The following is a 17116-nucleotide window of genomic DNA, read 5'->3' as shown; positions in this document are numbered from 1 at the left end:
GGGGAAAATACTAAACAGATCGTCTATCAGAATTCCTATTTATGCAATTTTCCAATTAACTGTGAGATAAAAAATATCAAATGTCCCATCATTAATGCATCCAGAATCACAGTCTCAAATCTGGTAGGCAAAATTGGAAGGGAACCCCCTCATATAACTGTAGAAATGAAGCAAGTGTACATCCACACCACCAAACTGCCTGGGCACCGTGGCCATTTCTAGGAAGGTCTGTCAAGGTAAGAGAGAAACACACCAAAAAAGCTTACATAAAAGTTTCCTTCCAACGTCACCTTTTCTTGGCATCACAGTCTGAGGTCTGTAACTGCTTTGTTTCTTGCCTAGGATACAAGTTCTACGAGGACTGGCAGTCTGTTCTCTACAGCACTCGCGTTGCCATCGGCTAGCTGTAGCCCTTGCGTGCAGTAGACACTCTGTGGAATGAATGAGCAAATAAATGACTATTTCTGACTCTTCCACCTAAGTACCATCCCATTTATACTCATTGCTTGATGGTTTCCTCTAAAATATCTCTTCATCTCTAGATTTAAGTGAGGTCATTTAAAAAAAAAACATTTGTTAGTCATTTATTCGGCTGTGGCAGGTCTTAGTTGTGTCATGTGGGATCTTTTGGTGTGGTTCACACACAGACTCTCTAGTTGTGGTGCATGGAGTCTCCAGCCGTGGCGTGCAGGCTCAGTAATTGTGGCACGCAGACTTAGTTGCTCTGCAGCATGTGGGATCTTTGTTCCCTAACTAGGGATCGAACCCACATCCTCTGCATTGCAAGGCAGATTCTTAGGCACTGGATCACCAAAGAAGTCCCTCACTTTTCATTTTCTTAAAAAAAAAAATCCCTAAATATACAGTTGGTGCAGGGGAGTCAATTCGACCTCATTTTCCCATCCTTTGACTGTAAATTTCGACTCCTCTTTTCCCACTGCCCTGATTTTTGCTGGTCTTGTCGTCATAAGATGGAGGGCAATTTGGTCTTTATCCTTGGGTGACCCTGGTAAGAACCTGGCTTCAAAATAGGAAAATCTTAGTAGTGAGACGTGCTTCTTTACTGTAGAACTTTATTTGGCCTTCAGAGTCTGTACAGTGGAAGATTTCTCTCTAGTGGCCAAAGCCACTGCCACTCTGATAGCAACAGGGAGCGTGGACCAGAGTGAGCGATTACGGAGTCAGATGCTGCTGCTTGGGAAATGAGTCATCGTTTACGAGAAGCACCTCCTGCTGCAGATGTTCTTTTCAGACCCTCCGCACGAGGCAAACTTGTCCTCTCAGGAGGTGACCACAGGCTTCTGTTCAAGGACTTGGCTCTTAAAGAAAATGTAGCCTTCCGAGTTTTGACTCTTGGAAGCACACCTAGTTGATCGCTTAGAAAGAGAGGCAGAAACAGTGAACCCTGACGAGGGGGTGCTGGGAGCACCAGCAGACAAGTTAACAAGCCCCAAGTTGAGCTCATCTTAAAGACGACTTGTTTTGAAGAATCTCTCTCCCAAAAAAGGCAGTGAAATGTATGAGTCATTTTCAGTAAGATTAAATTACTATTTCTTTCTGAAGCAATTAGCTGTCTGCAGCTTAGCCAGAAAACCATAACCAAGTGTTGATAGGGTCTTCTAAGTGTATATCAACGTTCTCTCCATTTTAAATATAGTAGTGTGTATATGACCTTTCCAAAGTCCCTAACTTCCCTTTCCCCCCAGCAGCCATAAAGTTCATTTGGTAAGTCTGTGGATACAAGAGTATGTATGGCTGAGTCCCTTCGCTGTTCACCTGAAACCACCACAACATTGTTAATTGGCTATATCTCACTACAAAATGAAAGGTTTAAGGTTTTAAAAAAACGGGAGGGGTGTCTCTCTCTCTGCCTGACTCTGACTTGTTAGAGACAAGATATTAGAATGTACAAAGATTTCTTCTGGGTTCTCATAAGTGTATGTGTGTTTGTGTGAGGGTGTATCATCCTCAGAATGTATATATTCACACTCAAGCCCAGAAGTCAGCATTCCAGTACACATTAGAAAGCTGTCATTCATCGAGCTGTGTTGAAGACAGATTTACTTCCTCAGCAATGTGATGAAGCAGCTCCGTGAGCTGACTCTACTGTGGCCAAGATAACAAGCCTGCAGGGAGAGGCTGTGTCACACGCTCCTCTGCGAAACAGCTGCTTCTTATTCAGAATCAGAGCGTGTGCAGCTTTTTAAACAGCGAGTTTTCATTCTGGGACGCGTGACAGGCCTTGGTTTTGTTTTTTACATTTCTCTGCTGCTCTTGGGTCAAGCAAACGTCTGCGTGACTTTGCAAATAACACTCGATTTCTGTTTTCTTAAAAGAAATTGGAAAGCTGGACAGCCAGATAACTGGGGTCATGGCCACGGGCCTGGAGAAGATTGTGCTGGACTGATTAATTTGGGGCAGTGGAATGATTTCCAGTGTGAAGACATGAATCACTTCATCTGCGAGAAAGACAGGGAGAGAGGTAAGCAGTGGAAGGGATTTAAGAGAGCACTGCAGAGCTTATATCTTATTAAAGGGCAAGAGGGGAGTATAAGGGCTCTGAAAGTAGGTTCTGCAACTGGATTCCAGTCCTGATTCTGCCACTTAGTATCTCGGCAAGCTATTAATCTCACGGAAACAATAATAGTAATCCTCTTAATGGGGTTTTTGTGAGATCTTAAGTAAATTAATACATGTGCCTAATATAGAGGAAGTACTCAGTAAATTTTAGACTAATGGGTGGGCCTAGGTCATTACCTTATAATATTGTCAGGCAGTTGTTCTTTATCATATGGCACCAATGTCATATGTCTTTTCATATAACAAACTATCAGAGAAATTGGGAAAACAATACCACTTGCAATTGCATCAAAAAGATAAAATACCTAGGAATAAATTTAACCAAGGAGGTGAAAGACCTATACACTGGAAACTATAAGACATTCATGAAAGGTATTGAAGAAGGCCCAAATAAATGGAAACATATTCTGTGCTCACAGATTGGAAGAGTATTGTTAAAATGTCCATTCTACCCAAAGAAATCTACAGATTCAGTGGAATCTCTATATGAACTCCAGTGTCATTTTCCACAGAAAGAGAGAAAACAATCCTAAAATTTGTATGGAACCACAAAAGACCCTAAATAGCCAAAGTAATCTTGAGAAAGAAGAACAAAGCTGGACATATACTCCCTGATTTCAAAATATATTGCAGAGCTACAGTAATCAGAACAGTGTGGTAGTGACATAAAAATAACACATATCTCTATCAGTGAAAGATAATAGAGAGCCCAGAAATAAACCTATGCACATACGGTCAATCAATTTATGACAAAGGAGCCAAGAATATACAATAGGAAAAGACAATCTCCTTGATAAACGCTGCTGCGAAAACTGGACAGCTACATGCAAGAGAGTGAAACCAGACCATTCTCTTAACCTTACACAAAATAAGCTCAAAATGGATAAATGACTCAAATGTAAGATTTGAAACCATTAAATTTCCAGAAGAAAGCATAGGCAATAATCTCTCTGACAGTGACCTTGGTAATGATTTTTTGGATCTGAAAACAAAGGAAAAAATAAACAAGTGTAATTACATCAAGGGGCTTCCCCGATGGCTCAGTGGGTAAAGAATCTGCCTGCAATGCAGGAGACACAGGAGACACTGGTTTGATCCCTGGGTCAGGAAGATCCCCTGGAGTAGGAAATAGCAACCCACTCCAGTATTCTTGCCTGGAAAATCCCATGGACAAAGGAGTTTGGCGGGCTACAGTCCATGGGGTCGCAAAGAGTCAGACACAACTGAGCACAATAGCACTACTACATTTGGGATTTGAATTGAGACTAGGACGCCCCAGAATAGGCTCCTTTGAAGTGAATTTTACCTTTTATTAAATCTGAATAAGAACTTCGAGGCATTTATTTGAAAAAATAATTATTGAATGATGTATTTGGAATGTTTTCTTTAAAAACACACATTCCTTTTTCTGAATTGTCCATTAACATTGTTCTTTAAGAAGAACTAACACCCATTCTTTTTCCTCTCTTTTAGAATCAGCAATTACATTATAATGGACCATGATATCATAATAGGAGCAAACTGTCGACAGTTCTCAAAGGCAAAAGATACTTCTTTCTGATTGCATCACCTTCTCATTAGATTGAGGGGGAACGCACTGAAGACCAATTACTGAAAACATTGAAAGCCCGTGTTCTCTACCATCTGCCTTGCTCAAGGACAAAGTTTGGAACAAAAGTGTTCCCCTAGTGTGATACATGGATTGTCAGTAAGCAAATGGACTGAATCACATAGATTTTTCTCAGCCAATAACCATACAGTTATGCAAATCATATCTTCCAGAGTATGGAATGCTCCAGTCAAAAAAAAGATTATCATTGGTTGTTGAGCTTTAGGAAGAACTGAAAACATACACCGTGTAAACGGTACCTTACATTTCTATTGATAAAATCCCAAATGTAGGAAAAATATGCAGACATACAGATATATAGGCCAACTCTTAGTAACAATATGAAATATACTTAAAGAGCTTTTAAAACTTTGTATTTTTGTACAAAATGTTTGCCTTTTTACAATTTTTTTCTTTTTATTTTTGTCATTTTACCGATATAGTACATGAAGCCAAAGAAAACAATAATGGTACTAATAAAAACTCATAGGGTTTCTTGTCAGATTTAATTCTACACAGTGGCAAAGAAATTTTTTTCAGTTGTGGTTTAAAAAAATAATTAAATATATGTGTGTATGTATATTTTAATGTATCATTTTCTCAGAGGAGTCAATCACTTGAAATGTCTAGAAATGGCCCTGCAGATTTTGCCAGTGGAGGTCAAGCCTGAACGTGTATGTGGCTCAGTCAAGTGGGCTATGCCTCCAGCCCATCACCAGCCAACACCCTTGCTGTGTGTCTGCCAGGCTCAGAGAAATGGTCAACTCAGGATGTGCTTTTACTTCATTTTGGCGGAGTCGGGGGTGGTGGAGAGGCATCTGTTGGGAAGGGTGGACAGAGTACTTGTATCTGGCTTTTAATAGAAGGTCCTGTTTTGTGGCTGAGACATGAATACACTTGGTTTCAGGCCCATACCAGGGCAGATATTAAATGTCACGAAAGTATGACATCACATCGGCCAGAGGCAGAGATGCTAAGATGGGGACAGCTCTATGCTACCTGGAAATCTTATGTTTTCTGAAGCCAGATTCCAAAAACACAGAATTCCAACGCACATGCATGATGAAATGCAAGAACACAACCTTGGCCACTGTGTTGAACTCTTGCAAAGAACCTTTTGTCGGAGCCCATCTGCCTTCTACTCTAACTTGCCATGGAGAAGTCTAACATGCAGTGTGCTGAAATCACGCTTAAATGTAACTGATGCTCAAAGGTAAGATTTCCACCCACCAGATTCCCTTCCCAGGACCTCCCCAGCCATGCTGCTACCTACCCCACGTACAATGGTAAAAGAATAAAGACAGAGTTTGACTTTCACGCCTGCAGCCGTGTGGACTGTGTTGTCTCGCCCTGGTCACCGTTTATGCTATCTCTGCAGCCCAGGAGTGGCCATCTCCTCAGCACCTGGATGCCCTGCTATCCTGTCCATGGGGTCTGGTCAGAGTGGCAGGACCTGCCGTCATCTGGGCCCTGGACCCTGGTACCTTTTCAGGCTCAAGACCGTCTATAGACTAAACTCTGTCCTCATTTTCATCCTCTTCTGGTTTCTTAGGTGTCAGTTAAGATCATGTTCAGATGCAACTTGAACTTAAACGTCTGATGCCATCATCAGAAGAGAATGTTGCTGATTCCCGCAGCTGAAGGTGTTCCTCTCCTGGCCCTTATACCTTACCCAGGGTTTATCATCTCTCAGGCTTCAATCAGATGTTCTCATGTCATCCTCCCAACAGCCCTAAGAAGTGGGGCTTCCTACTTACTCTCCCCATTTTATAGAGGGAGGCACTCAGGGAGGTGACATCATTTCCTGGGTCATATCATCACCAAGGAGTGAGGCAGGATTCAGACTTGAGCTTTGAAAATGTTCTAGGGGACTTCCTTGGTGGTCCAGTGGTTAAGACTCTGCACTTTCAGTGTAGGGGGGGAAGGGTTCGATCCCTGGTCAGGGAACTAAGATCCCACATGCCACCCATGGTGTTACATAGATAAGTAAAATTTTTTTTAATATTCAAAAATTTTTTAAATGTTCCTTCTTTCAGAAGCAAGGTCCTTCTTAATAACAGAGTAAAATCAGATGAAAATCACACATTACCAGATGCCCCATGTACTGCTCTATATATTTAGCTATTTATATACCAGGTTTCTATTCACCTCACCACTGATGCTCTTCTGGGAGGAGAGTTTTGGTAAAATGTCATGAGGTTTTCAGGCTATGAGAAGTTATGAGCTGCAATGAGAAGATGGAAACTTTTTATTTTTGTCCCCATCCCTCAGCATGTGGGATCTTACTTCCCCAACTAGGGATCAAACCCCCGCTCCCTGCAATGGCAGCTAGTCTTAACCACTGGAACTCCAGAGAAGTTCCTGTTTTTCTTTTTAAATGGCTCTTGAAGAATGATTGCACAACCAGAAAGAACAAAATCCTTTCTTTTCCTCTTCTGCAATCAATGTTCACCTTTGATCAATTCTTCCCATATCCATCCGAGTTTAGCACTTAAGAGTTTAAAGCAGACAACAAATAGTACAACCTGCTCTCATTTGGAAAAAAAAAAAAAAACAGATGCTGAAGGAAGTAGAAAGGTACGTCAGTCATACATCCTGCCATAAATCAGGTAACAATACTAAAGCAAGTGTATTTTGCCTCCAAACCGATTGATCTCTTCTTGAAAAAGTACGTTAACTCATTCATGGCTCAATAATACGTCTAATAATAATAACAAAAAATTAAATATATATAGCACTTTCACATACATTATCTCTTCTAATCTTGGTGCAAAACCTTTCCCTCTACTTTAGGAATGAGGACGCTGAGGCGAATTTGAAGACTTGCTCATTGCCCACATCCCAGTCATGCAAATCTGATCAGGCTCGTCATTCTTACGTTCCCTAAATTTAAGTCCATCCTAACCCTTATCCCCACCTTAAAATCTTCTGAGTTGCCTGCAGGACATACATGCAGGGGCCCTCGGGACCAGGTCCTCAGCTGTACCTCCAGCCTCCCCTCCGCTGTACCCTCATGCTCCCTTGCCTTGAGCTGGAACAGCCTTACAAGCCACCTGCCAAGTTCCTCTGTGCTCCTTCTTACTTACTTTTTACTGTGCTCCTTCTTCTTAGAAATCCAAACTCTTACCTGGATTTCCATTCTCTGCTTCTTTAAGATTCAGCTCAAGCATCGCTTCTAGCCTGAATCCTTTCCCAGCAAATGCATCCTGAAGCTGAGACTTCCCTTCATGTCAAGTACTACCCACACGTGCTCCAGGTACTATGAAAGAAAAACCCTTTCATGGCGTTAGACCATCTACAGATTGGCCGAGAGGCCCAAACATCGCTGAATTAAGAAGAGAAGGGTGAATGGAGCCAGTCAGCCACAAAATCTTAAGAGAACTGAAGAATGGGAGAAGCCAATCAGAAGAAATGAAGGCATTTGTGTTGATAGTTGGTTATTATACATCTACTATATTGGACATTTGTGTAATATATCTATTAGGAATGGAAGACTGAGTGAAGAGAATCAACTGGCAAGAGATTCATTCTACATACCGACATATGGCCCCGAGTCAGGGAAAAACTTTCGAAACCTTTTCTGAATAACAGTGTAAGGAAGTATCTCTTTTCTGTTATGCTCAACAGTTTTAGAAGTATAGGTGAACTCTGGCCATCTCTCTAAGAGGGAATTTTTCTATACAATAACTTCATTTTCCTGGAAAGCATCCTTTAATGGCACAGCATCACACTTATTTTATAAATCACAAAGCAGATGTTGTAGAGATTTTGCTCCACTCATTCATCCTTCTTCTCTTCCTAGATACCCTTGTCAAATAAATATTAACAGCATGCCCACGTTACACAGGTAGCCAAGAGTCCAAGGAAAAGCAGGCTTAAGATTTAAGCCTTAAACCAACTTAAATTCTCCAGATGCAGAGCTCCTGGTTTTCACATTTTTCAATGAATGAGTTTATGAATGAATTATCTCAGTTCAGCCCTTCCTGCCACAGCCAGGGTGATGGCCCAGCCTCCAGCCTTCCTCCGAGGACTTATGAGCCCTGAGTTTGTAAAACAGGGATCACCCATGCAACTTGGGCAGGAGTCAGCTGCCAATGAGGAAGCTCCCGCCAACAGCTCATCCAGAAGGTCATTAAATAAGCTTAACCAAAGGAGCTTGCTTTAGTCCTCTTGGCCAGGGATGGAGAATTGTCCTTTGGCCAGTCTTCCAACCACTGGTGCCAGAGTTTGCTGTCTTCTTTAATCATCGCTTATTGCCATGACCCACTAAATCATGCCTGCAAGCTGCAAGGAATTATAAGATTGTTAAAACCAGTTCCTGTGCCTGAGAGCAGAGAAGCCTGGCCAGGCCTGACACAAACCAGCACAACTGCAGAGTAGCTGTAATAACACCTCACGACTCCTAGGAACTTGGCATGTCCTGTCTCCAACCACTGTGCAAGGAAACTAACTGAAAATCAGACAGGTTAAATAGTTTCCTAAGAACTGGGATTTGAACCCACCGCCACCTAGCTCCCATAGTCACCTTCCTGAGAGTCTGGGCTTTCTATGTTGTATTCTGTTCTTTGCCACAAGAAATCATTCAAATCACCAAGTCTCTCTCACAGAAGCAGGGAGATAATGGATGAATCCTGATTTGAGCTCTTTACATGAAAGTTCTGCACCAGGGACTTCCCCAGTGGTCCAGTGGCTAAGACTCCACTCTCCCAATGCAGGGGGCCCGGGTTCAATCCCTTGGGGAACTAGATCCCACAGGCTACAACTAAGAGTTCACGTGATGCAACTAAAGTCCCGTGTACCGCAGTTAAGACCTGGCACAGCCAAATAAACAAAAGTACTAGATCAATCGCTTTGTTATCTGAGCAAAGAAGCAAAAGTCCACTTGGCTCCCATACCATGGATGTCCAAAGAGGTCCAGATTGGAGAAACCACCCTAGATGCCAGAGTAACTAGACCTCTCACAGAGTTCTCTGATATAAATTAATGTCAAATGAAAAGAGCCAAACAGACCCAGGTTTGACCCAGGTTTGACTCCTGCTGTCTACCTCCTTGTTATAAGATATACTCACACAAGTGTCAAACAGCTTTCTTCCCTTGTCTCTTTCTTTCCCACCAGGCCTTCTGCTCATGGACAGAACCAGCATTGGACTTGGGAGGAAAAGGCACACACAGAAGCCTGATGCTGTGGGAAATCCTGCTCACACAGACAGAAAGCAAGAAAGAGTCTCCAGTGGACTTGCTAACGTGTTCTTATTATAAAGAACACGTTTATAGATTTATTAGATTATAAATCTATAATCATGCTACCATTCCCCCCAAAATATCCACCATGATGTTCATAGATAGTAAAATGAGTGGTTTTTCTCTTGCTTACTCAGCATATACAGCGGTCATACGCCTATGTGCTGCAGACACACACTACCCTGCTTTTGATGGTAATAATAATTTGCTTCTAAGTAACTATTTGCTATGCCTCCATTGGGGCTTTCCTGGTGGCTCAGCTGGTAAAGAATCCACCTGCAATGCAGGAGACCCCAGTTCGACTCCTGGGTCAGGAAGACACCCTGGTGGAGGGATAGAATACCCACTCCAGTATTCTTGGGCTTCCCTGGTGGCTCAGCTGGTAAAGAATCTGCCTGCAATGTGGGAGATCTGTGTTTGATCCGTGGGTTGGGAAGATCCCCTGGAGGAGGGCCTGGCAACCCACTCCAGTATTCTTGCCTGGAGAATTCCCACAGACAGAGGAGCCTGGCGGGCTATAATCCATGGGGTTACAAAGAGTCGGACACAACTGAGCGACTGAGCACATGCCTCCATTCAGACAATACTATTTGAAAACAAGCTGTTTTTACTCGAAAGGTATAGTTTAGGGTCCATTTCATAAAATAGTCAGGATTTCAGGCCCACAAGATGCCACCTAATCAACAGTCTGCAAAGAAATAATCCGAATGTCACATATTTCAACCCCACACCTACCACTTTGGTACACTTGGTGAACTATACCAAGGGGCTTGGATCAACAGGCATGAGGAATAATGACCAGTACCTTCACACAAACCTTGGCATTCCTCAGATGAAAAAAGGGACTAAAAAGATTACATGATGGCTAGATAGATGGAAAGAAATAAGGGAAAAGGGAGGGAGGAACATAGATGCATAGGTAGATACATTAATGCATAGAATGCAAGAGAAAAAGGAAGATGGAAGATCAGCTGAGAGAAAGCTGTTACCATTTTTTCTTTCTTTTTAATCCCAGAGCCCATTTGAAAGAGTTCTGTCAGTGGAAAAAGCACTGCCTTAAAGTCCACTGAAGTCCTCCACCTTCCCCTGTCCGCCCCCGATGACACCTTGGGAGCAGCCAGCTCCATGGCACACACGCGTCTGAGGGGATGAGCAGATCATCTGCCCAGGATCGCCTGTGCTCACTTTTCCACTCTGCGGCTCCAGCATTTGGAAATCCCAGAGCCCAGAATCGCCTTTTCCTGTTTTCGTTTTCCATCGCCTGCGCTGTGTGTTTCCACAGTCTGCAGTGAGGACTGGCAGCTGGGTCAACCAGCCCTGGCATCAGGAGTTGCTGCTTCCCTCCCGCTTTGGAAACAGTTTTCCTCCCTCTGTGATTTAGCTCAATGACACACACCCTGAAACAACCACACCTTGTGAGACCAGGAGCCAGCAAGTTACCCAACACCAGGTGGGGATGAACCTCCCCAGGAGCAGATCTGCCAGGGGCAGGCAGACCCCCAGGGGAAGGTGCTGGGCACCTCTGAATAGCAGGCAAGGCTGATCTCTCTGAACATTTGCGTGAACTCCAGATTCCCGTCCTTTCTGGTCTAGCCTGGTCTGGGCTTCCCAGACAAGGCATGGTGCTAGTGGTAAAGAACCCGCCTGCCAGCGCAGGAGACATAAGATACATGGGTTCGATCCCTGGGTCAGAAAGATCCCCCTGGAGGAGGAAATGACAACCCAGTCCAGTATTCTTGCCTGGAGAATCCCATGGACAGAAGAGCCTGGCGAGGTACAATCCATAGGGTCACAAAGAGTTGCACGTGACTGAAGCCATTAGTACACAGTGGTCTAGCCCCACTGCTATTTTTGAGAAATAATCTACTTAGTGTTACAGATTATATAAGAAAATATCACCTCCCTTAAGAAAATAAGCCAATCCCCAAGCACTTGAAGGATAATGTCCCAGACCACACAGCCTGACGTGTCCCTAAGCGTCACATTCTCCTGGGGTCTCCCGGGTCCCTGCTGTCATCACAGCAGGAGGGGGACACTGCTCTGTCAACACCCACACCCGAGCACCTACCTCCCTTTTAGTCTCTAGGTTAGAAGCTCTGAAGAAGGCTTTAGTCAAGGCTAGAGCACAACAAAAGATGAACAGTCACAGAGAGCATCCAGATGCTAGACAAGCAGAGCTTGCCAGCCAGGGAAGTCTCACCTGGACTGCCTGCCTTGCTCCAGGGTGCCACCTGACATCACCTTGAAAGCCCTCTGTTGAGAACCTTTTGGGCATCCAGCCCCCTGAAGTGCCTGCCCCTCTCTTGGACATCTGTCTCTGGTTATTCACATGACACAGATCTCAGCCTGCAGACAAGATCCAGTCTCTCCCTTCAGGGTTGGCACCAGAATAACCAAATCTCAATAATAAAAATCCAAAGCCACTACTGTAAGAGACAGAGGAAGGGACAGGGAGGGAGACAAGCCTTAGTAGAAAGGCTGGAAGGTGAGACTTTACCCAAAGGAATGTGATCTCCAAAGGCCACGTGCTACATGTTAACCCACAAATGTTCCATGAGAGTCCTCAACACTTCTCAAATGTGAATTAAATTGAGCACCTTTACTGCACAGGTGGCTCAGATGGTAAAATGTCTGTCTACAACGTGAGAGACCTGGGTTCGATCCCTGGGTTGGGAAGATTCTCTGGAAAAGGAAATGGCAACCCAGTCCAGTACTCTTGCCTTGAAAATCCCATGGACGGAGGAGCTTGGGGCAGGCTACTATCCATGGGATCGCAAAGAATTGGGCACAACTGAGCGACTTCACTTTCACTTTCACTGCACAGGCAATTATTCATTCATTCATTCACCAAAGATTCACATGGTCAATCTCTATGGCTTCCTTACTATGTTCTAGATCTCGTACTAGGTACTAGGAACTAGGAATTTTTTTTTTTTAATACGGGATTCTCTATATATTTTTCTGTAACTCATTTTTAATATAACTTTATTTATTTATTTGGGAGAATCTTAATTATGGAGAGGAACCTGGGGATAAGAGGATAAAGCACATATTTTTATCAGGCTAGAGCCAAAAGCAAATTTTATGCTAGTTTAATCATGTGGACAAAAGGCCAGGACAATGAAGAGGTCTTCTTCGACAACAACAACAGAGTGTGAAAAGCTGCCAGGTGAGTGAGGCAGTAACCGTGGATGCTTTCACAACACCTGGAGAAAGTGCTAAACCCTAGCTGTGACTTCGAGGTCATTTATTGCTTACTTGTTTACTGTCCTTCTGAGTATTTCAGTCTCTTCAAACATGCCACCAAAATTCTAGCAAATGAGAATGGGTGAGAGATATAAGAGCTGAGAATCAGTGAGCCAGGTTGTCAAAAATGTCAAAACTAAGAGCAAGTAAAGAAGCTGGGATCAGAGTGAAAGATGAATAAGATTTCTGACACAAGCTGCAAAGCCTCTGCTTTGGGCGTTGGGCTTCTAGGCGTTAATGCTCTAGTGGTAACCAACCTGCCTGCCAATGTAGGAAACATAAGAGATGTGGGTTTGATCCCCTGGGTCAGGAAGACCCTCCAGAGGAGGGCATGGCAAACCACTCCAGTACTCTAACTTGGAGAATCCCATGGTCAGAAAAGCCTGGTGGGCTACAGACCACAGTGTCGCAGAGTCAGACACGACTGAAGCCACGTAGCATGCACACACTAGGCAAAAACATCTCCAAGTCCTTCCAGGCCTAAGATTATGTCTCAAAAAGACAGCCCATTTGTTGGAGAATTTATGTCCCACCAACTGATCCCAGGAGAGAGAAAGGAAGGGGTGGAGGGAAAGTAATTTTCATGGAGCTGAGCCTGAGACCACTGTCAGTGTTGTAACTATATCACGCTTGTTGTTTATTTGGGTCATTTTGGGGGATAAAGTACATGGGATCATTTAAAAACTAAATTCATTTGGTCCCTTTCAAAAACATTCAGCTGGCTTACGTGTGGAGCAATAAAGTGCGAAAGTGACATAGCATCCAAATTGCAGCCATGTGTGACTTGGCTTTTTTATTTGGGGGGAAAGAAAATGGTTAAGCCTGAAGGATTGTGTTTCTCTCTTGTCACTCTGACTCTGAGTGAATAATGAGTTCCTGCTGGTGACACACTGGCTTGGGGAGGCGGGCGCAGAGGGGGTTTGGTGCACTTCCAAAGCTGTGTGTGAGCCTTCACCACAAGACCCTGATTCTGGGGGAGGAACAGTGGGTGAGCCACGCTGCACAGAGGCTGGGCGAGCCACATGTTAATGTACAGACCTTCCCTGAGAGACCCCAGCACTCTCAAATGTGAATTAACTTGAGTTCCTTTACTGCAGAGCTCAGGGCACAGTTATTCATTCAGACAATCATCAAAGATTCATATGGTCAACCTCTGTGGGCAACTTACTACATTCTAGATCCTGTACTAGCTACTGGGAATCTTTTTCTTTTTGAAACACTCATGGATCCTCTCTATATTTTTCCATAACTCATTTATAAATATAATTTTACTTATTTATTTTCAGCTGTGCTGGGTCTTTGTCACTGTCACTTTTCTCTAGCATGGTGAGCAGGGGGCTTCTCTCTAGTTGAAGGGTGCAGGCTTCTCATTGTTGCGGAGCTCAGGCTCTAGGGCTCACAGGCTTCAGGACATGCAGCACATGGGCTCAGCAGTTGTGGGTCCCAGTCTCTAGAGCACAGGTTCAATGGTTATAGCACACACACTTAGTTGGGATCTTCCTGGACCAAAGATTGAACCTGTGTCTCCTGAATTGTCAGGCAGATTCTTTACCACTGAACCACCAGGGAAGCCCTGGGAATCTTTCTTGAGTTGCCTGGAGAGCAGATCCCAAGATAAAGGCCTCATCTACCTCCCCCATCAGCCATTCTAGATGTCACTCACCCTTAGCCACTGGAGGCTACCAGCCTGATGGACTGACCTAAAACCTCAGCCCTGAGTCCTTAGCTGCTTTGGCCTCATCAAGCCATAGCTGTTGAAGCTGCCCACTTACTGTTATCCCTGGCAAGAAAGAACCAAGAGACACCCATGCAAGCTCTCTGGGTTCCAGTCAACTCCTCCATACTTCCACTGTGTAAGAGCAACCCTACTCCTCTTGGTAATTAGGGTCAATTTTGTCCACCAAGGGAATAATTCTTTTCTTTGTCAGTTCTTCCACTGACATGAGGAGCCTCAAATGACCTCATGTAGTCACAACTTCAAGTTGAATTGCTGCCTGGTGTTCCCCTTGTGGAAACCAGAACCTTTAAAGTGGTGGAGTCTACAGTTGCAAGCTTGATAAGCAGCGATCCTGAGAGGATCCACACCAATTTCTACTTTTTGGTTCTTGTCCCTGTGAATTCCAGTTTTCAGAAACAGCACTATAGCCTCTGAGTTAGTGCATATAATGTCACCCTGGAGGATAGCACTGTAACCTTACAGGTTATTGGCCCAAGGCTAGAACCCTAGCTGAGCCTTCAATAGTCCTTCCATCATCCCATTAGACTAGCTACTTCTGATTGATCGGATATCCGGGGAGACTAGTGGATCTCGTGGTCATGTGCCCATTGGCACAATGTTGTGCATGCTGCCATTTTTAATAGATCAGGAATTCTGGAGGCCCTTGGTTGGTAGTATTAATAGAGACATGTGGGTAAGGTAGGAACCAATTCTGGTAAGGACAGAGTGATGTCCTTGTGACAGGCACAATGAAGGACAGAAAAGGTATGGACCTGACAGAAGCAGAAGATATTAAGAAGAGATGACAAGAATACACAGAACTATAAAAAAAAAGATCTTCACAACCCAGATAATCACAATGGTGTGATCACTCACCTAGAGCCAGACATTCTGGAATGCGAAGTCAAGTGGGCCTTAGGAAGCATCACAACGAACAAAGCTAGTGGAGATGATGGAATTCCAGTTGAGCTATTTCAAATCCTGAAAGATGATGCTGTGAAAGCGCTGCACTCAGTATGCCAGCAAATTTGGAAAACTCAGCAGTGGCCACAGGACTGGGAAAGGTTGGTTTTCATTCCAATCCCAAAGAAAGGCAATGCTAAAGAATGCTCAAACTACCGCACAATTGCGCTCATCTCACATGCTAGTAAAGTAATGCTCAAAATTCTCCAAGCCAGGCCTCAACAGTATGTGAACCATGAACTTCCAGATGTTCAAGCAGGATTTAGAAAAGGCAGAGGAACCAGAGATCAAATTGCCAACATCCCTTGGATCATTGAGAAAGCAAGAGAGTTCCAGAAAAACATCTATTTCTGCTTTATTGACTATACCAAAAGCTTTGACTGTGTGGACCACAACAACAACAAACTGGAAAATTCTTAAAGAGACAGGAATACCAGACCACCTGACCTGCCTCTTGAGAAACCTGTATGCAGGTCAGGAAGCAACTGTTAGAACTGGACATGGAACAACAGACTGGTTCCAAACAGGGAAAGGAGTACATCCAGGCTGTATATTGACACCCTGCTTATTTAACTTATATGCAGAGTACATCAAGAGAAACGCTGAGTTGGATGAAGCACAAGTTGGAATCAAAATTGCTGGGAGAAATATTAATAACCTCAGATATGCAAATAACACCACCCTTATGATAGAAAGTGAAGAAGAACTAAAGAGCCTCTTGATGAAAGTGAAAGAGGAGAGTGAAAGAAGCTGTCTTAAAACTCAACATTCAGAAAACAAAGATCATGGCATCTGGTCCCACCACTTCATGGCAAATAGATGGGGAAACAGCGGAAACAATGACAGACTTTATTTTGGGGGGCTCCAAAATCACTGCAGATGTTGACTGAAGCCAAGAAATTAAAAGATGCTTGCTCCTTGGAAGAAAAGTTATGACCAACCTAGACAGCATATTAAAAAGCAGAGACATTACTTTGCCAACAAAGGTCCACTTAGTCAAAGCTATGGTTTTTCAGTAGTCATGTACGGATGTGAGAGTTGGACTATAAAGAAAGCTGAGCACCAAAGAATTGATGCTTTTGAACTGTGGTGTTAGAGAAGACTCTTGAGAGTCCCTTGGACTGCAAGGAGATCAAACCAGTCCGTCCTAAAGGAAATTAGTCTTGAATATTCATTAGAAGGACTGATATTGAAGCTGAAACTCCAAACTTTGGCCACCTGATGCGAAGAACTAACTCACCGAAAAATACCCTAATGTTGAGAAAGATTGAAGGCAGGAGGAGAAGGGACGACAGAAGATGAGATGGTTGGGTGGCATCACTGACTCAATGGATATGAATTTGAGTAAACTCCAGGAGTTGGCAATAAACAGGGAGGTCTGGCATGCTGCAGTCCATGGGGTTGCAAAGAGTCGGACACGACTGAGCAACGGATCTGAAGGACAGATTGAAATTGAAATCATTTGGCCACCAAGTGGATGGTCTGGTCTCCCCAGGGTTCACTGTATATCTACATCCACAAGATGAGACATCTTATCTACTTTGTGGCTGAAATCTTCCTCTCAAGTGGGGGTTCTCTAGTGGACATTAGTGTGAGATACGAAGATACACAAACTCTGTGCCCACAACCATAAGTTCAGCCTCATGCCTCTTCCCCAGATTTCCTTACCAAGCCCTCTGGGTTCCAGTCAACTCCTCCAGGCTTTCACTATGCTGGAGCAACCCTACTCCTTCCAATTTGGTTCCTTCTGGGGCCTGACC

General features: G+C 43.8%; 1 protein-coding gene and 1 long non-coding RNA gene across 4 annotated transcripts in view; one reads left to right on the top strand and one right to left on the bottom strand.

The window, feature by feature from the left end:
• Positions 1-5506, top strand: part of COLEC12 (collectin subfamily member 12) — a 178896-nt gene extending 173390 nt beyond the window's left edge. Inside the window, exons 9-10 of the mRNA XM_004020490.6 lie at positions 2337-2482; positions 4054-5506. Of these exons, the coding sequence (XP_004020539.3) occupies positions 2337-2482; positions 4054-4073 (166 nt within the window). The 3' untranslated portion in view covers positions 4074-5506. The remainder of the gene's footprint in view (positions 1-2336; positions 2483-4053) is intronic.
• Positions 1-17116, bottom strand: part of LOC114110482 (uncharacterized) — a 39681-nt gene that overhangs the window by 6162 nt on the left and 16403 nt on the right. For 2 of the 3 annotated variants that reach the window (XR_009598214.1, XR_009598213.1), the window contains exon 2: positions 267-431. This is a non-coding gene — a long non-coding RNA (uncharacterized LOC114110482). Of the gene's footprint in view, positions 1-266; positions 2049-17116 lie in introns of those variants that run through there. The other variant, XR_003586745.3, reaches the window with a different exon arrangement.

This window comes from Ovis aries, chromosome 23 (assembly GCF_016772045.2).
Source record: "Ovis aries strain OAR_USU_Benz2616 breed Rambouillet chromosome 23, ARS-UI_Ramb_v3.0, whole genome shotgun sequence".
NCBI classification, from domain to species: Eukaryota; Metazoa; Chordata; class Mammalia; order Artiodactyla; family Bovidae; genus Ovis; species Ovis aries.
Note: the sequence above shows the minus strand (reverse complement) of the source record. Positions and strands in the feature narration are given on the sequence as shown.